Raw genomic sequence first — 20,725 nt, 5'->3', positions numbered from 1 at the left:
AAATTATTTCAAAATAAAAAGTTTTTTTTAAAGAGGGAAATCATTTCCTGTTGTTCAGGGCCCGGCCAGGCTCCCTCCCCAGGAAGTTTTCCCTGATCTCCCCTGCACACTGGGTTTGATCTTCCTTGGGGTCCTCAAGCCTGACTGTGTCTGCCACTCACTGGGCCCCAAGCAAGTAGCAGCTGAAAGGTTCAGCTTCTTTCCTGGGATCAGATGAGCCTTCCAAAGTACCCCTCGGGCTTCCAGACAGCAGGGCCTAATTCCCACATCTTGGAGGACTTCCCAGTCCATGCCTTCAAGGGGAGGGTGGGGCTGAGGGCCCCCTGGAGGGTCTAAGATCTTCTGTGACGAGACCCCCAGCTGGCCAGGCAGGTTTGGGCCCAGCTAGGAGCTGTGGGTGGTGTTAGGGGAGAGCGTTGGGTGAAGCTCCACAGAGCTTGTCACCTCTACTAGCTTATTCAGGAGGGTGGTGCCGGGGTCTCCTGGAAGAAAAAGGCCTGGCAATTTGGTCCCGGTGGAGGTTCAAGGACCAGCTTCATGGAAGCTGAATTGCAAGAAAAAGCATCTGGGGGCTGGGCTCCCTGGGAACGAGCTCCGCATAAGGGCGGAGGCAGAGGGGGCGGAGGCAGCTCGCTGGATTTGCCCACCGGGCTCCCAGGGACAATAGGAGCGTCACCAGGGACCCCATCCTGTATCGTCCCATCGTGCCCCGGGGGCACCTGGGGAAAGATGGCTGTAAAGCATGAGTGCTGAACCACCTGCACCACTGTGTAAACCCCGGACACATCAGAGCCCGTCTACACTGAAGGCAGCAGGAGCACACGGCTCAGAGCTTAGCGGCTGCTGCCCGTCAGCAAGGTGGGTACCAGGCACTTAAGCAGCGCTTGCAGTGTGACGGCAGTGCCAGAGGCGGCGGCAGCCACGGTGCGTCCCTGACCCTGCCCGGGGCCCCTGCTCGGGTACACAATGGCCGAGCGTAGCAGAAGGGGTGCCTCAGACAGAACAGCTGCTCCCCACGGGCTACGGACGGGGACCCAAGGCCCAGGACCGGTCGTTGTAGGCACCTGTGAGGCTCTGGTGGAGGGGAGCTCTTTGGAAGGGCATATGACAGGTGGGCCAGTCTGAGGACAGGAGAGGGTCATTGAGGGCTGATGCCATCATGGGCTGCCTCAGCCTGCTCCCCCAGCCCCGTGGCTCTGGTTATGACCCACAAATATAGGTCTCCAGAGAGGCTCCTCCCCTCCAGGTCCATTTATCACCCCCGCCCCCGGCTGGCCACTGGACACCTCCCCCTGCATAACCCAAGGGCACCTCCAGCTCATGAATCCCAAACAGAATTCAACACCCTTCCTCCAACCTGTTCTTCCCGCCCCATGTGCCCCCTCCATGACGGGCAGCTAACACCCATTACCATCCTTGGCTCCGCACACCCCTACCTCCTAAATCTACCTCCTAAATCTATCACTACCACCACTGCCACATCCCTGTTCCAAGCCAGGTCCAAGAGGGGTGCTCAGTGAATGTTTGTGGGCTGGATGGATGGATGGGTGGGTGAGTGGATGGATGGATGGATGGTGGTTGGATGGATGGTGGTTGAATGGATGGATGGATCAACGGATTGATCAATGGGTAAGTGAACAGTTGGGTAGATGGATGAGTGGCTAGATCGATGGGTTGATGGATGGATGAAAATGGCAGAACTTCTACAGCATAGGGAGCTTTGGAACTGGAGTTGTTACACCTGCCAGTATTTTTCTTGGGCAACACCAGGACCCTTAGTTTGACAAGGGCTGGATCGGAACTTGCTGTTTCGAGAAGAGGCCAGAGCTAAGGCCATTTTGAGATATTCTGTTTTGGGGGGACGAGGTGCTCCAGCTATTTGAACACAACAAGGCACAGAACTGCACGTGCCAACCTCCTCTGAGGGAAGCTGGAGCAAGCAGAAGGATGCCAGTCATTGGCACACGGATGGTCTTTGGCCTCTGAACTCAGCCCAGGACTCAGGACTTGGCCAGGAGGACGCCACTCCTCCCCTACATGCCCCACACGACACCCGGAGACACAGAGGAAGAGGCACCGGGAGGACTTCTCTTTCTTTTTACAAAGACTTTATTGTCTGACATGCTAGACAAAAAAAATTACAGCCACAATCAAGTTATGCCGAAATGATTGAGGAGCATGCCATCATCTTTCATACCTCAAGGACTTTTAATGAATTTTCTTTTAAAGTAACAGCTGCCTTCATAACTTTTATTTTCCACATAAAAATACACCATATTCTGAAGGTACGTTAGGAAAAAAAAATTTTTTTTTAAGTTTATAGTTCTTGGTCCGCATAGAAATTCCGTAGAGGTTACTGAAAGGGTCTGGAGTCCTCTCCACCCCACACATTCACACACACGCCGTGCGTCAGAGGTGTCCCCAGAGACCCTGTAAACATCCCCGGCTACCAGGAACCACTTGGGCCAAAAAGGATTCCTGAAACCCTGCACCCCACGGAGCAAAGCTGGCCTCGGCCAACGTGGCGCTGCTACTGGGCTCCCCGGATGGTGCCCCTCGCCCCACGGGGAGCCCCACTTGAGTAGGGAAGGAATCATGGTCTCCTGGGATCCTGGGCGCAGAGAACAGGGTCGTCCAAGACTCCAGGGGCTCTCCATGAGAAATGAACCGGACAGGTGCTGAATAGGACCCTTAAAAAAAAAAAGAGCCTTGGACCGTGCATTGCCTTGTAGGGCAGGAGCTTTGGGTGGTGGGAGAGCAGGGGCTGTGAAGCCAGAGACCAAGGTTCAAATCCTGCCTCTGCCTCTTTTGAGCTGTGCACCCTCAGGCAGGTTACCTCACCTCTCTGATCTCAATCTCCTCATCTCCAAATGGGGCACAGCAGTACCCACCTTGCAAGACTGCTGGAAATGAGATCGTATCTGCAAAGGGCTCATTAAATGCTGGTCCCCAGGCCTGGGACTAAGGGGAGGTGAGCAGGGCCCTCCTCTCAGGTGTACAACTTAAGGGGCGCCAAAAAACTCAGAGATCGAGATAAATGATACTATTTTAATGCGATGTTTTTAAAAATCAAAATTAATGCAGGAAGAAAAATCTATGATGAACAAAATATTCAAATTTTAAATAAAGGCAGAATCTAACCCTGCACGTGCTAATCCTGCCTCACTGGCCTCACCCCAACGAGGCCCTGCTGGTTCTCTGTCCATCAGAGACTCAGCCCAACCCCCCAGTCCTAATTTAAAGAAGAAAAAGAAGCCCCCCGGGTGGAGCTGCCGGAGCCCAAGCCCATCTCTGTCTCTGTGCCATCTTCCCGTGGGGGCCGCCGGCTGGCACCCAGGAACACGGCAGCACGACTGTGAACCATTCAGCCTCCTTCGGCTGTGGGCACGGCAGCCAGAATCCGAGGGGCGAGGGAAATCCCACTGGGGGACAGAACCCAGTCGAGGGCAGCGATGAGAACCACGGGGTCCACTTTATTAAATTAAGAGGCGGGCGTGAGCACACGTGTGTGTGTGTGTGTGCGTGCGCGCGTGCACGTGTGTGTCCACACCCGTATGGGCGCATACAGGGGGCAGGGCAGCCTCGGCCCGCAGAGCCCCCCAGGCTTCTGAGTTCTGCAGAGCAGCGCAGCCCCCAGGGGACCAGGGGCATCCAGGACTTGGGAACCCTCCAGCTGGTCCTGGGCCCTCGTCAGGCTCGTGCCGTAGAACCAACCCCCCAAGTCCAGGCTCCGAGCAGGTGCCCGGGGTGCTCAGGCCACAGTTTACATCAGCAAAAATGCCCACAGGAAGAAAACGGGGGATCCATGAAGCAAAGGGCTGGTCGGCCTGGCCAGGTGCGGCCCGATTCCTGAGACGTCCCTGATCGTTCCCTCGGAGGCCTGGAAGGAATGGAAGGGCTGCCTGCACTCAGGCTACGACACACCCACCCACCCCCCAACCCTGAGGCTTGCAGCCACACAGACCCTCGGTGAGAAGATTTTGTGCCAGAACTTCCAGAATGTGTCCAAGAGCAGCGGCTTCCCAAACCCACGAGGGTGTCCAACTGAGAAGGATAAAGATTCAGTCACTTCCCAAGCAGGACAGGGCCACGAGCGTAGTAGGTCCTTTAACAAGGAACACACGGAAGGGACACGCAGAAATCAGCGATGAGCGCAGAACCCCTGACGGACCTGCAGGGTCCTGACTCCAAATGACAGAAGGCTGAAGAGTCAGGGGTGATTTTCTTCATTCCAAGGCCTCAGCCCTCCTGCTGGGCTGGTCCCTGCAGCCGGACGGGCTGTCTGCATGAAAGGAAGGGGGGTTGGAGGTCCGTGCTCTCAGCTAGGTGTACGTAGCTGATGCGGGTGGGAAGCACTGGGGCCGTGGGGGCAGTCAGGAGTTCCGGGGTGTGGGGAGGTCGATGACTATGGGTGGGTTCACGGGCTGGTAGTTCACGGTGCACACAGATGCATTCACATAGGTGGTTGTCCCATCCGCCATGACTCCATACCCTAGCAAGTAAGCACACAGCTGTCAGGGCTGAGAGGTGACACCAGGACCGGAGCAGTGAGGGCGGTCTGGTGAGTGTGGTAGTCAGAGGGCACTCAGCCACAAGGGGCTGAAGATGTCTGGGGCGAGCTACTGAAACCATCAAGCATAGGCTCTTCATCTATACATGGTGATGATGATAGATGCTCCTCCCAAGCCTGCTGTGAGCAGCAAATGAGATAATAATTCACATGCTCGGCCCGGTGCCTGGAAAGCACACGGTGAGACATCATCATTGACATCATCACCATCACCATCATCACCACTGTCACCATCATCACCATGATCATCACCATCATCGTCGTTATCACAGCCAGCATCATCATCATCACCACCGTCACTATCACCATCTCCATCATCGCCATCATCACCATCATTATCATCATCACCACCTCCATCATCACCATCACCATCATCACCATCACCATCATCACCATCACCATCATTATCATCACCACCACCATTATCATCATCACCACCTCCATCATCACCATCACCATCATCACCATCATCACCACTGTCACCATCATCACCATGATCATCACCATCACCATGATCATTACCATCATCGTCACTATCACAGCCAGCATCATCATCATCACCACCGTCACTATCACCATCTCCAACATCGCCATCATCACCATCATTATCATCACCATCATCACCACCATCACCATCATCACCATGATCATCACCATCATCGTCATTATCACAGCCAGCATCATCATCATCACCACCGTCACTATCACCATCTCCATCATCGCCATCATCACCATCATTATCATCACCATCGCCATCATCACCACCATTATCATCATCACCACTGTCACTATCACCATCTCCATCATCACCATCATCACCATCATTATCATCACCATCGCCATCATCACCACCATCATTATCATCATCACCACCTCCATCATCACCATCACCACCATCATCACCACCACCATTATCATCATCACCACCTCCATCATCACCATCACTGTCATCACCATCACCATGATCGTCACCATCACCATCATCATTATCATCACCACCATCGTTGTCATGTACTTTCTTCTCCTCACCTCTGTCCCCAAACATACCCTCTTCCCACCACCTCTACTGGTCAGAATCCTCCTCAACCTTGAGCTCAGCTCACCTCCAAACCAAAAGGGTCACTTCCCCTCCTCTGTGCAGGCTACCCATTCTTTGGAGCCCGCATTTTTCTTGTACAATCACGCAGGGGTGTGGTTTGGATCACACACAACCTTGGATCTGATGGCACTACACGCCCACAGTAGGTCTACAGAAAATGACAGCCGTTATTATTATCCCACAGCACAAGAGCTGACCGTCTCTCGCACGACCTTTCAGATTCTGCCTTTGATGGCTCATCTGTTGCCCAGAAGTCTGTGAGCTCCTTGGGGCTGGAGAGGTCTGATCACTCCTGCTCCTGACAGCACGATGCAGAGGGAAGGGTCTGAGCTTTGTTTGCTTCTGAGCTGGAAAGTGATCTGATGTGGACCAAGCCATGTGAGTCCCAGGGGCCCTGGCCCAAAGCAGACAGAGGTTCAGGAGGCCAGGAGACAAGCTTGGGGGAAAACCATGTGCTTCCTGGCAGGGTACAATGGGACCAGGAAGCCTTGGACAGGTGGGATAAAAGTTCAAAAAAGAGCAAAAGGAGGGATCTGTCAAACTGGTGAAATCAGACTCCAGTGAGGAAGCCTGAGGTCTAATGAGGTAAGCCCTGTGCAGTGACAGGCCGGGGAAGTCAGGGCTGGAGCCGACATCACCAGTCACCTTCATGGCCACCCTGCCCACTCCCCCGAGGTGATGTGGACATAGCAAGGGGTCCTGCCCCCAGGACAGAAGGCAGAACCTCACGTCTGTCTGTGTGTGGGGGGCGGTGGTGGGGGGAGATGCCAGTAAAGCCCCTTGGGCAGGTAGGCAGCCCTCCCCATCCATTAAACACCTACTGTATGCCAGGCCGTAGGGATGTGAGCAACAAGACAGGGCCACGTGCCCTGTAGGAGCTCACAGTGTGCCCCCAAAGCTAACACCTCCTCCACGTCACATCCAAATGTCCCCTCCTCCAAAAAGCCCCCAGCCGTCTCCGAAGACTTCCCAGGGTGGAGGAGGCAGGGCAGAGTTGCAGGGCTCCAAGGAAGTAAAACTCACTTCTAAGTCTTGCCAGACTTTTCTTCCATCTTCCTGTGACAAAACATTTCAGCAATAGCTAACTGACAGCCGACACGTGGATAGGTGTTTACGAAGTGTATGTAGGAAATGGGCTATTTCCCTCTGGCCAGGGAGGAGGTGACTGGGTCCAAGGGAGGTGAGACAGCCCCCACTGAAGGGCCAATGAGGCGCCCCGCCCCCCTGCAGGTAAGGCCCCCACCCCCGCTGACCTTCATGGATGTGGCCGAAGACATGCAGCCGCGGCTGGACGCGCCTTTGCACCGTGTTGAGCAGCTCCACGCAGCCCACCCGCTGCATCTTCTTGGGGACCCAGTCCAGGAAGCCTGGCAGGGGAGACAGCAGGAGGGCAATGATGGGGCCCAGGCCGCAGCTCTGCAATCTCAGAGACACGGTGGTCCTGGACCCCGCCTGCCCGGCTCTCCCCACCCTGCCCTGCCTCGGCCTCAGGGAGGGAAGCATAGCTCCAGCTTGCACTGCCTGGGGCCTTGCAGCCTCATCCCCCCCTGCTTCCCCGGCTCCTCCCCTGCAGGGCAGCAGAGAGAGCCCACTTATAAAAGCCCGAGTAGGCCAGGCATGGTGGGGACGGAGCAGTCTCGACAGCTGTGAGCCCCCCAGACCATTCATGCTCAAAGTGGTCTCAAGACTGGCATCCACCCATTGCAGAGAGAAGCAAACTGAGGCCAGAGAGGGACAGCGGAGGCCCAAGGCCACCCCAGCAGGTGGCAGCAGAGCGGAACCCGGGAGTAGGATTTCCATGTTGGAAACTTTCTAAACAAACATCGCAAAATCATGAAAATGAACTTCTTCTTCCCCTGCAGCCTCGAGCACGTGGGCCATGTCTGGGTCTGCTCACACTGCCAGCCTTGCGGAGCCGTCCCATATGGCGGCTGCTTATTATCCTCACGTGGCTACACAAACCATGGGAGAACAATTGATAACTCCAAGCGGACAGCTAGGGTTCACCTCAGCCTCTCTGCTCAGGCGGGAGAAACAGGTTTCTACAACTGGTGGGAAGGGGAAGAGGAATCCTGCCACTCAAAGAATCAGACAGGCTGCAATGGACCTGACTTAGAGCTGAGAGAGAGAAAGAAGGAGGGAGAGAGGGACGAAGGGAGAGAGGGAGAGAAAGAAGAAGGAAGACAAGGAAGAAGAGGGGAGAGACGGGGAGTAGGCAGGGGAGAGGTGGGGAGTAGGCAGGGAACAGGCTTGGAGCAGACACTTGGGTTTAAGTCCCAGCCTCTGCTACCTACTGGCTGTGTGACCTTGGACAAGTCACTTAACCTCTCTGTGCCACATTCAACAATTCATCCAACAGCTGGGCTGGGCTGAGCACACAGGCGCCCCCAAAACAGGAGCTGTGTGTTGTGTGTGAAGCAGGCGTGGTGAGGCATCCAGAGAGCAGGAACCCAGAAAATGCTGTTGGAGGAGTGGATGGAGGGGTAGAAAGGGGGGAAGGAGGAGAGGGAGGGAGGGAGGGAGGGAGGGAGGAAGGAAGCAAAAAAGCCTGCCTCAGAGCCTCACTAGAAGCCACGTGTCGTGCCTAAACCACGTTAGGGACCTGGACCTCGGGGCTCCCTCCGTTTGGAAATGGGGGTAAGAAAGCCTTCATTTCAGCACTTTGTGAGGGTAGAGGGAGGCGCCAAGGGCTCTGGCTGGGCGTCTGGCACACAGTAGGTGCTCAAGGCAGCTTCTCCCTGAACACGTATCTGAGCGAATGACTCTGGAGCTGCACTGGGCCTCACCTGACAGCCCTTCCCACCTGCGACGTCCTGCCCGCACCCACCTCCCTCCCTGCCTCTCCCAGACCCAATGCTGAGACCACCCTCTCTGTCAGCCTCTGCGGGCCTCCTCTGATGATCTCTGTCTCAGGCTTCCCTCATCCTTGACCGTGTCCCACTGGGCCTGGCCGTTCGGTGTCCCTCTGCCCGGCATCTTGGAGCCTTCAAGGCAAGCACTGCATCGGGTTAGCTCCTGGTCCCGCATGGCCCGGCCCAGCCCAGCCCCAAACACCAAGGGAGTGATGACAGGTTTGGTGGAGGCATTGGTGTGGGGGAAGAGGCCAGTCTGGGCAGGACTGATGGGAGTTTGGACTTCATTCTAAGGACTGAGGGAGCCACAGAGGGTTATAGAGGGATGGCATGGCGTAACGGACCATTCAGAGAATTCCCTCCTACTGTCGTGAGGAGAGTGGACTGAGTGGGGCAAGACTCAGAGCTGGGGGACCAGTGAGGAGACCACGTTGGTCATCAAAGAGACAAAGACACTGGCACGGACCGAGGTGGGGACAGCAGCGGTGGAGAGGAGAGGAGGGAGCTGGAATGCAGTTTGGGGGTAGAATCAAAGGGACGAGCTGAGGGGCACGAAGCGGGGTGTGAGGAAAGGGGGAGGGGAGGACTGAGAAAGGGGCCTGGGTGGCAGACGGCAGGCTAACGCGGAGACCAGGCGAGTGGTGACATCAGCTTGGGCCAGAGCAGGGCCGAGGGGCCGGGGAGGAAAGCTGTCGGCGGTGGGATCACAGGCCCTGGGGACTGTGGGATGGGTGGTCTGATGGGGTGGGGGGGGCACGGGATGGGGCCCGGTGAGAGTGACCTTGGTGGTATTCAGTCCCCAGGACTCGGGTCTGGAGAATCAAGGGCCCAGCCTGCCTTTTGACCTCCTTGAGCTCCAAGGTACCACGTGTATGAAAGGGGCAGCTGATCTGACCTCACCGCGCGGCTGTGAGGAGGTGACACATCGAGCCCCCGGCACACAGTCGGTGCTCAGGAAATAAGAGCCACGACAGGGTGACCCGTCCCTGGTGCCCCAGCAAGCTGGACTCAGAACAGAGCCCATCCGCAGCTCCCCTCGACAGGCCCAGCTACGCCCCCGCCGCCAGCACCCACACCCCCTGCGTCCTCCCCCAGCAGGAGCAGGTGTGTGCGGGGCCGGCCGGCCAAGGTGGGGCCGGCTGAGTCTTACCCAGCGGCGGTCCGTGGGTTACCAGGACGTCTACGCCTTCGGGAATGAGGTTCCACTTCTCGAGCAGCGCTTGGCCTCGCGGGAGGTTAAAACCCCAGCCGTAAAACCAGGGCTGCCTGTGGGAGAAGAGCACGTGGGTCAGAGAGGGCCACCGAGAGTGGGGGCAGTGACACAGCAGGAGAAGCAGGCCACAGTGCCAAACGGCCATCAGGGCCAGCCGGATGCCCAGAACCTCCCGTCCGGGGAAAGGTGGGGATTCACCTGGACTTGACCAGATATCGACCAGCGTTTTTCCTTTTTCTATGATGAACAAGTATTATCTATGTAAGTTTTAAAAATGAAAGTTAAAAAGAAAATCAACTTCTGCCAAAGGCCTCTCTTGTTCCAAGCCCTTCTAAGGAAATTCAGAGAACATTCTCACCTGTCCCCATGGTGGGAAAATGCTCCTCCATCCATCCTCCTTCCTACATTTGGGGCAGGTGGAGCCCCAGCCAAGAGAGGGGGGGTCCCAGGCGGAGGATGCGCCTTCCTGCCTCTCCCCAAAGCTCCCAGCAGGGGCTCCACCGGGCTGAGTCCACCCCCAACATTAAGGTCAGGGCTGGGTGGACCGAGGCCATTTAACGGAATTCCTACCTGTCGCCCAACCCAGACCTAGACTGATCAGTGCAAGTCATTCTCCTCGATGGGTTCAATGGTGAGCATGTGACCTAGATCCTGCCAGTTGGAGGGAATTCCAGACGTTTCTTTCAGTGATGAGAGAAAAGAATACTGTCATCCCTGCATACAAACCACTGAGCTTCTTGCCTTGGGAGCCGTCAGTACCTATTAAACTGTCCCAAAGGGAGATGGCTGGTGCACGTGGCCCAGGGGAGCAGCTGGATCAAATCGCACCTGACACCCACCCTACCTCTGCACTTCTCAGTTACATGGGCCAACAGAAAGCCATTTGAGTTGGGTTTTCTTTTACAACAAAAGTATCCAAACTGGGCTTCCCTGGTGGCGCAGTGGTTGAGAATCTGCCTGCCAATGCAGGGGACATGGGTTCGAGCCCTGGTCTGGGAAGATCCCACATGCCGTGGAGCAACTGGGCCCATGAGCCACAATTACTGAGCCTGCGCATCTGGAGCCTGTGCTCCGCAACAAGAGAGGCCGCGATAGTGAGAGGCCCACGCACCGCGATGAAAAGTGGCCCCCGCTTGCCACAACTAGAGAAAACCCTCGCACAGAAACGAAGACCCAACACAGCCATAAATTAAAAAAAAAAAAAAATTAAAAAGTGTCCCAACTAAGAATCAGCCCTTAGGCCTAAGTCATTATAAGTTCCCCACATTAACACAACAGCTCTTTAGCACTTACAAAGTCACCATCATCACCACCAACACCACCAACTTTACTATCATCACTGTGGTGGGTCAAATTGTGTCCCCCCTAAAATATATGTTGAAGTTATCAACCCAGTACCTGTGAATGTGACCTTATTTAGAAATAGGATCTTTGCAGACGTAATCAAGATGAGGTCATACCTGATTAGAGTGGGTTCTAATTCATGACTTGTGTCCTTATAAGAGGATCACGTGAAAACACAGAGACGCAGAGAGGAAAAGGCCATGTGACAATGGCCGTAGAGATTGGAGTGATGTGTTTACAAGCCAAGGAACCCCCAGGCTGCCAGCAGACAACAGAAGCTGGGAGAATGGCACGGAACAGATCCTCCCTTAGTCCCCTCAGCAAGAACTAACCTTGGTGACACCTTGATTTCAGACTTCCAGCCTCCAGAACTGTGACAGAATCAATTCCTGTCGTTTGAGGCTGCACGGTTTGTGATAATTAGTTATGCAGCCCTAGGAAACTAATATAATCACCATTACCACCATCACCTCCCCACCTGCCACCCCAGGGACCTCCACATCTGCAGCAAGGTTGGCAGACAGGTCTCTCTCTTTCTGTTTTATGGATGAGGAGACTGAGGGCCAAGGAGTAGAAACTAAAAATTGTCGCTAAAAATTCCTGCACACCTACTTTTTTTGCCAGGCGCCATCTAATTACATTATAGGGATAAGTTTATCTAACTGTCAAAAGAATCCTGTGCATTAAGGGCTAGGATTATTCCCATTTTTCAGATGAGGACCCAGAGGCTCAGAGAAGTGAGCTGGCTCAGGGATCTGGGCCCCGTGACGCCAGACACCTCACGTCCATTCGCTGACATACTCCACACAAGTTGGTGGTGGGGCTGGTCTTTCACATTCAGAGCCTCTCATGTGTCAAAGCTGCCACTAACATCCCTCTCATGGCCCAGGAGCGCCTCCGTGGGAGGCTGACACCCTAGCTGTTGACCCAACGTCTCTACTTCATTGGCAGCCACCCAGTGCACCTCTGTGGAACCCTAGGGGTTCCACGGAACAGCATTTGAGAACCTGCTTTAGTCCCACCATGGCAGGTTCTGAACAGGGAGACTGAGGTTCAGCGAGAGGAAGGGAGGTGCCCAGGGTCACACAGTGGTCAGTGAAGGAGTCATTCTGGAACCCAGATCCGACCCTCTCTCCCAGCTGCTGTCAAGCCTGCAGCGCCAAATCCTGGAACGTGGGCTTGTGAAGGAAGAGGGTGAGTGGCCATACTGGTTGGTCATTTGGGGTCAAAGGTGCTTTCGCCACTTCAGACACCTGGGGGATCCCGTCCGCTGCCAGCCTTTGCTTGTCCGTGACCCCCGCCTGGGACACCGGGTCCCTCCTCTCCTCCTGCCTGCCCCTGACCCCACGCCACGTTTACCCTTCCAAGCCCTGTCTGCTCCATCTTCCTTCTCACCCCGAGTGACTGGCACCTGCCCAGGGGAGGAGCAAGTGTTCGTTTAACGAATGGTGCTGAGTGAGAGAGGGCTGGATGAATGAATGAATTTGTTAACGGGATGTCAAACAGGACTCTTCCTGTTGCCTTGGGATTGCAGCCAAAACTTCAAAGCTGAACATGATCCCCAACACTGGAATGAAAGCCCCCAGGTACCAACCAGGAAAACTTACTAAAAATGAGCAGAACATGCCAGGCCACCATCTCCCCACGCCCCTACCAGCCTAAGTTTTGATCTTGAGGGAGACTTGTGGCTCCTGCCTTGTTCTTGTGGGGGGAGGGGGTTCCCCCACACCCAGCCATGAGTGGCTTCCAGGGGGACCACCTGTACAGGTGGGGGCCTGGGGATCTGCCCTCTGGGCCCGTGAGAGGAGAAACAGACAGTGAAGGGCAGGCACACAGGAGCTGTCTGCACCCCCAAGTTTGGGCTGTCCCAAGGGATCCCCACCCACAGGAAGTGCCCTCCAAGTGATGAGACCAGGTGGCCGGGGCTGGGGAAGGCAGCTGGGTGGGTGGCACTGGGAAGTCCCTCGGAAGCCGCCTACTCCCTAAGTCACACCCGACTCAGGCCTGCCTTTGCACTTCTACAGAAAGCTGAGGGTTCCCTCTGCAGAAAAACGTCTCCCCCCACACACAATTTTACATCCACCTTTGAGGGAATCTTGGGATCAGACGGACCTGCGTTAGAATGGGTCCACCTCTAACTACCTGTGTGACCTTGGGCAAGTGGCTTAACTTCTCTCTATGCCTCAATTACCCCATCTGTATAATGGGCATAATAATAATACCCTTTTCCTCAGCAGGGCTTTGAAAGGATTAAATCAATTAATCCATGTAAGTGCTTAAAACAGTGCCTGGCCCAATGCTTTGCAACTGCTGTCATCTCCATCACCATCATCATCCCCAACACCATCATCACCAACGTCAACACTCACCACCACCACTAACACCATCGTCATCTCCATCACCATCACCACTACCATCATAACCACTATTATCATCATTACCATCACCACTACCACCACCACCACCATCATCTCCATCACCATCATCATCACCATCATTACTATGGACCCCTCCTGAAACCCACTCACGGAACCTGGATGAAAAACCTTTGGCTCAGGGCAGGGTTTTTCAAACTGCATTTTGAAGGGTCAAACAGCATTTTAAAAAAATAAAAGGAAAAGGGGGAAAAAAAGAATAGAAAACATCAGAGTACATCATAGCAGGGAAGGGATACTTTAGTTAAATATATTTATATTTAAATAGACACCCACATAAGGGTGTACTGAGTCACAATGTAAAAAAAAACAAATGCTTTTCCTACCACAGTTCCTGGTCAAAAGCGGTTGGCAGCCCTAACATACTGAGCTCACAGCTCTGCAATTTCTGAAGCCCTCAGACCCTGGGCGTACTCAAAGCCCCACTTCGGCTAAGCCAGGGCGGGGTCCCTGCAGGGAAGGCTGCAGCAGCCTGGACGCTGCTCATAAAGCCAAGCCCAGTAGTCCCCCCAGAAGCCCACAGCCCGTCAGCTTACAGCAAAAGGAGCAATGCCTTTCTGCTGCCTTCCAAACACAGCATCCATTTTTCAAAAACCTAATCAAATATTTACGAGAGGGGACAAGGCCTCATCAGCATGGAGAGAAGGCATCTGTGAGTTCCCATGAGCCACAGCAAGGAGTGGCTTTTTGGAAAAGACACTTTGTAACATATCAGAGACCCCACAGACCCCCAGGAGCTGACCCACACGAGCCCCTGCCTATGTCACCTTCCCCCTCCAGTACCAACGAGCCTTCCTCTGGGGGTGGCGTTTCCCCATAGATATACCTCCGTGGTTCTTGGAAACACGTCACCTCAAATCCTGGGAAGCTGGAATCCACCCTGCCCCCTGGGATGCCCGGAGAGGTTGCTCAAGGGCACCGAAGTTGGCATCAGACACTCTGGCTCTGCCCCTGGGCTGCACGCTCCCAGACTCTTTCACCATGTAAACTGGGATAAGGATGCCTATGGCCCCAGATCTTACCCCATGAGGGCACAGGGGTCCTTCTTGCTCGATGCTCTACCCCACCCATTGCCTGACACAGAGGGGAGGGAAAGAAGGTGGGTGGGAGGAGGTGTAAGGGAATGAAATCGCACCACTATCGCAAAAATGCTTCCAAATACCCAGGAGCTCCGTCACTGGGAAAAGGGGATGTTCTGGCCTTTATTGAAATTTGGGGGGAGCAGGAAGAGTCAAGTCATGCACAGAAACGTCCAGAGGAGGCATATCTCAGGGCGGCCCGCAGGTTGGGAGGCCTTTCTCAGGGGTGGCCAGGAGCAGGGCCAGAGCAGCGGGAGAGGCGGAATCTTCAGGGTGACCTCACTCCCCAGGGTCTGGAAAAGTCTTCGGCCACTCCTGCATGACGTCCATCCAGGTTTGTGTCATGGGAAGAGGAGCCAAAGGGATGGGGGGCACCAGCCCTTCCCGAGGGTGCAGTCGGCCCCGACGTCCCAGGCATCCTGCGTTTGGTCACTTGACCCTCTCTCCTCGCCCAGCAGGGCCCTTTGGGGCCACAGGTGAAGTGCGAGGCTGCCTGGGGTTCCAGACAGAGGTCAGGGCAGGCGGGAGCTCGCAGGGCCTGTCATCCAAGCAGCCCGGATCCAGCCTGGCCCCGAGCTCCCCACCCACCCTGGGGGCAGCCGTGGTCTGAGACCCACGAATGCCTGAGACGGTGGGCACTGACAGAGCCACGGTCCCCATCCCCAGTGCAGCTGCCGCCTGATGCAGCCTCACTGCCCTGAGGGCCAGGAGCTCTGACGTCCGCCCACCGTCCAGGACACATCACAGACCCCCGAGGAGGTCGGATGGATCAGAATTCCGACAGAGCCGTGGCAGGCGGCTTTATGTCCTGAATTTCTGTCTTTCTGTTCTAAAGTAACCATTGGAATAATTTTCTTACAGAATGATAGTTGCCATGACAACCAGAGCAAATTTTCCTTTTCTGAAACAGATGTCTCATTTAGTTGAAAATTAGAATGTGAACAAACCCATGGGAAAAATTAATTCAAACTTTAACAGAGCGGTGAATACAATGTAATCTCTCAGAGGTTAACCCCTTAACAGCTTTTCTGTGCGCTTACGGTAACCTTCGAATCCAGTCTAATTAGGCCTGCTTAGCCAATATAAATGACCTCCTCGTGGCCAATCATTAAACGGTTTCCCCCTGAAGCGTGAATTCCGGGTTCCCTAGTGGCAGACGGGAGGGGGGCGATGCCTGTCTGTAGAACACGTCTGAAGCAGAGCCTCCCCTGCTCTGGTTTTTCCATCTCCCCAGGCAAGGCACACGCCCCGGGAAAGGGGGTGCACTAGGGGCCATTCAATTTGCCTGGAGTATGGCCACCCCATTTCCCAGGGATGCTGGGAGGTGCGGGTGGAGGAGGCCCAGGGTGTCCTGGGTAGAGCTGGGCCCAGTGGTGCACCCAGGCCAGGACGCAACGCCTGAGGGCAGAGGCCAGGGGAGGGGGGGGCCCCTTGATAGGCCGCCAAGGGGTCACCGAGGGGACACCCACACAGGCCTAGCTCCAAAGGCTCTCCGTGAGCCTCCAATCCTCACACCCACCCCGAGAGGCAACTGCCATCACTGCTTCATTTTACAGATGCACAAACTGAGGGGCACAGAGGTACAGAGAATTGCCGAAGGTTACCTGGTAACCAAGTGGCACAGCCAGGGCTCCAACCCAGACAGCAGATTCCAGAGCCTGTGCTCTCTGCTTCAATCTCAGAGTGATGACAACAGGACCAGGAATCCTGCCCACCTTCCTCAGCAAACCCCACTTTACCAGCCTCTTTCACACCTTAGCTCAGTTAACCCTCAGGACAAAGCTGTCAGGAGGCCCCCACTTTAGAGGTGAGGAAATGATGGTACAGAGAAGTCATGGGTCTGAGGACACTCAGGAGGCTAGAGGGACCTGGACCAGGGTTCCTGGCTCCTGCATCCTGTGCCCAGTGGGCCGCTGACCCGGATCCCGCTGGGGTGGCTGGGCCCCAGGTTCTCCCTCTTCAATGGCAGCTGCCTGCCTGTCCCTCTGAGCCTGGCTGCACTCTGGTTCCTGGTGCCCCGCCTCTCATTCACCCTGTGACTCTTCTACTCCAAAACCTTCCACGGCTCCCAATTACCTCCAGGACAAGCCCGAACCTCATGGCCTGGCATGCGGGGGCCTTGGGCTCTGCCCCATTCCACCTTTCGGACCATCCTGCTCAGATTCCCCAATGAGCTCACCACCCACCAGTCACAACAATCCTCTGTTTCCTGAACAAGGCCCAGCCTTTCCCCACCTCTGGGTTTTTGCTCATACTGTTCCAGCCATCTGAAATGCCCTTCCTAGCCTCTCCTCAGAGTCCATGACCCATTATTTGTTAAGGCCTGGCTCAAAGGCCACCTCTTCCAGGAAGCTTCCCCTGATCACCTCCATCCCCAAGCACAAGTGACCCTCCCTGCTCTGAGTGCCCTTACACAGGCTCCTTCAGGGCAGGCCCGGGTCAAACCATCCCTGAACCCATCCTGCCTAAACTGATGGCTGGGCCCAGGTGGACCTCAGGGTGGGTTTGCACGAAGTGTGCCTGAATGAATGAACGAATGAATGAATGATGGAATGAACTGACACGTGCTCTACCTGGCAGGCAGGCAGGTGGGAAGAACTAAGCATTAACCCTCCCCTCCCCATACCCTCCCCAGAGCCCCTGGCCGTCATGAAGCCCTGAGACCCTCCACCAGGACCACCACCTGAACCAGAACTCTGGCCATCTGCTGAGCCTCCCATTCTCCCTCACCCTGCCACGACCTGCCCGGGGGAATCCTGTGCCCATTTCACTGACGCGGCCTCAGAGGTGATGCTCACCTCCTCGGCTGCATCCCGACTCACCGCCCTCGGGGGACCGTCCCTGCCTCCCCAGGCAGCTCGCTCCCTAGGTGAGGGCAGGGGCGGCTGCCCTGCGGTGGGAGGGAACAGCCTCTCACACTGGCCCGCCCCACCTCCCCACCGGCCAGGTGCTCTCCCACGTCCGCCTCTTCTTCCGCGGGGTGAAAGCTGCAGTGTGAGCGGGGCAGGGACCCCTCCCCACCGGCAGCCAGCCGCCCCTGAGCTCCCAGACAAGCCTGACCAGGTCCACTCCCTCTCCCGCTGCAGGCCGAACACTCATCTTGACCCTAATCTGTTTGTTCTTCCTGCCCCAGTACCCCCTCCCCAAAAGGCCAGGCTATCCGGGGCCACTTCCAGGGAGCCAAATACAGCCTCTGCCCTCTCTCAGAGACAGCCAACACTGAGAGCACCTCCGGTGAGGATGACACGTGTCACTGGCCCACGTGCGTCCTGGGACCCTCTCAGCACTCCAGTGAGGCCGTGCTCCCATCTGCAGCAGGGAAACCAAGGCTCAGGGTCGGTGACATGCCTGGGTCCCCCGAGCGAGTTCCTGCTGACTCCTCACCCCACAGGTGGCCCCCATTCCTGGGGACGCCCCGGTTCTGGTGGAGGCAGGTCTGCCTTGCTCCTTCTCTGCATCTCCCGGGCTTGGGAGCCGAGCGGGAGTCTGGGGGGGACGCTGCCGCAGCAGGGCAGCTGCGGCTGCCAGCGAGGGGGCAGGGCCAGGAGGAGCAGAGACGTGTCCCCGGGACTGTCAGTCACACACCTTGCCCCACACACACTTAGGGCAAGTCAGCAGCAAGGTAAGTGGAACCAAAGAACGGGGTCCTTTGTCATTCCTAATTAATTTCCCCCACCCTTCCGAGGCGCAGAATCACTCATCTTTTGTTTCGCTGGGACTCCTCTGCGGCGGGGAGAAGGCAGAGGACTCGTTTCAAACATTAATCTCATGTAGAAGAGTGTGCGTATGTGTGCTGAGGGCCCTTCTAGAAAGAAAACAATGAGAAATCAAGAACGATAAGCATAGGAAAGGAGCAGAAGAGAAATCCCGTGTGCGTGAGAGAGGCTGAGTGTGAGAGAGGTGAGAAAAAGTGTGTGAGAGAGAGTATGGGTGCTCATGTGTGCGTGTGTTATGTGGTGTGTGTGTGTGCACGTGTATGGCACATCTCTGCATGTGCGTGTGCACACACTCGTGCAGAGATAGCACAGTGTGGGTCCAGACATGAGGATTTTCTTCCCTCCATCAAAATTTGTCAACTGCCAGTCGTGTGTAAGGCTGATGAGTATAATATCCGGTGGAGGAAGGAGAGGGAAGTGACCACTGGGGGAGGACACTGCTCGGTCCCTCGGGGACCCTCCCAAGCCTGTCGTGTCCCTGTCACAGGACCAAACAAGGGGGCACCGAGGCTCGGGCAGGGCTCGCGGTCAGCAGGCTTCCCAGCTTGTCGTGAACAGATACGGGCTGTTCCCAACTTGATTCGGGCTCTAGACGGGAAGGGAGGCAAGTACCGCTGAGGTTCTGTGATGCTCCGACCAGCGCTCCGGGGTCCTCACTCGCTGCACCCTGGCAGGGCCCTGGGAAGGAGAACACGAGGGCCCGGGGCCCGGGGAGCGTCCAGCACTCACGGGGCCAGGGATCTAGGACCCCAAGGCCAGCCCCATGTGGTTCTGCAGCCCAACAGGGGCTGCAGGAGGGACGGTGCCAGGGCCAGGCCGGGAAGCAGCAGCCGATGAGACAGGTCAAGGCCAGCCGCCCCCGGAGCTCCCCAACTCCACCCACCTGGGCGGGAACCTGGCACCACCTCTGCCTATAGCTGAGATCTTGGACCAGTCGCTTGACCAACCCACGCCTCGCCTCCCCTCTCTCCTCTGTAAGACGGGGATGAAAAGAGTCCTGCCTTGTCCTGTTGAGAGTGAAAGGCAGAGCAGGTGGGACCACTGTGCAGCAGGCTCACGGGAAGTTCGCTGAATGAGGGTTTCAGGTATTGAAGGGGAGGGAAAGCCTTGGCCTCTCTTGTCTGAACAGATCAAGGCCACGGCCTGTGCTGAAACCACCTAGAAATGCAGGATGACATGTAAATAAGCTCAGTGCTAGATGCCCGGGGACTGCCAGCTTCTGAACCAGGGGATGTGGGTCTTCATGGCCCTGAAGCAACAAGAGAGAAGGGCCCGGTGGTTAGCAGGGGCTGCTGTGACCAGAAAGCTGGGTCCCCAGAGGGCCTCGGGGAAAGAGTGGACCGCGGGGAGGCCTCCACCAGAGGGAAGCCTCCCCCGGACCTCTGACCCAGGCTTCCCCAGGCCGTGAGCCCGTGGGCCCAGGAAGCTCTGACCCGTGAAAGGAGCAGAAGGGGGTCGCTGGCCAGGGGCACCCACAGACTGGGGTAAACATCCTCTCTGAGGGGCACCCCCAAACCTGGCTGCCCAGGATCCCCCAGATAGAGCCTTGCAGAACGTGAGCGGGCAACCCCAAATTACGACACCCCAAACACCTCGGAGAATTACCGGAGAGACTGAAAAATGAGTATTTTTTTTAAGAGGTTAAAAAGATTTTCTTAATAGAAAGAGCAAAGGGTGAGGTGGTTGGGAACTGAGCCCCAGGCCCACCCATTCCTCAAGCAGAGCCAGAAGGACGGAGGGTCCGGAGTCCAGTGAGGGGGACGGCAGTCCAAACTGGGCTCACCGTGGTCTCCCATCAGCTTCTGGCGGTGGCGGGGACAGCGGGGGCAGCGCGGGCTGTCTCAGGTCCTGGCACCGCCAGGATCCCACTCCACTGGCACCCCCTTGACCACATTATGGTGACAGGCATTGAGAAGCAAGGGGAAAGCTAGGAGTTCATTATTTCATCCTCTCTATTCTTTTTTCCCGGAAAGATGTATTTTATCAAGTCTTTTAAAAAGCATTTTATTTTAGCACCTCTCTGTCTGCCGTTCTGGGCAGGGCCTCCATCCTCCCATCCCGGCCCATCTGGGCTCTCAGTTACTGTGGGACCTTAAGCCAGTCGCTTCATTTTGTGGGTCTCAGTCTTTTCAGCTATACAGTGGGGACAAAGGTTAGACCTCACTCATGGCTGTGAAGAATTCGAACAGCTGGAGAAGCTATAAGTTCAGAGCCTTTGGGTCAGCAGTGAGAACAGTAATTGTGCTACTGTCACATCAACAAGCAGAGCCCCAGCACCTTCAGGGCACAGATTTTAAATTCCCAGGCTGCTCAGTTCCTGCCTGCTCCTCGCACCCACCACCCCCAGCGGGCCTGCCCTGTGCACACAGGGAAGCGGAGGGAAGGATGACAAAGGCTCACGCTAGAACCCACGGCCA

General features: G+C 56.0%; 1 protein-coding gene across 6 annotated transcripts in view; it reads right to left on the bottom strand.

The window, feature by feature from the left end:
- Positions 1-1,180: 1,180 nt before the first annotated feature.
- The window catches only part of MPPED1 (metallophosphoesterase domain containing 1), an 81,496-nt gene continuing 61,951 nt past the window's right edge, over positions 1,181-20,725 (bottom strand). For 5 of the 6 annotated variants that reach the window (XM_082352675.1, XM_082352674.1, XM_082352676.1 and 2 more), the window contains 3 exons: positions 9,672-9,787; positions 6,923-7,036; positions 4,275-4,492 (listed from right to left, as the gene is read on the bottom strand). In XM_082352675.1, coding sequence (XP_082208801.1) covers positions 4,374-4,492; positions 6,923-7,036; positions 9,672-9,787 — 349 coding nt within the window. In that variant the 3' untranslated portion in view covers positions 4,275-4,373. Of the gene's footprint in view, positions 4,493-6,922; positions 7,037-9,671; positions 9,788-20,725 lie in introns of all 6 variants that reach the window. The other variant, XM_082352678.1, reaches the window with a different exon arrangement.

The sequence above is a fragment of the Balaenoptera borealis genome (genome assembly GCF_965194805.1).
Source record: "Balaenoptera borealis genome assembly, chromosome: 13".
Taxonomy (NCBI): Eukaryota; Metazoa; Chordata; class Mammalia; order Artiodactyla; family Balaenopteridae; genus Balaenoptera; species Balaenoptera borealis.
Note: the sequence above shows the minus strand (reverse complement) of the source record. Positions and strands in the feature narration are given on the sequence as shown.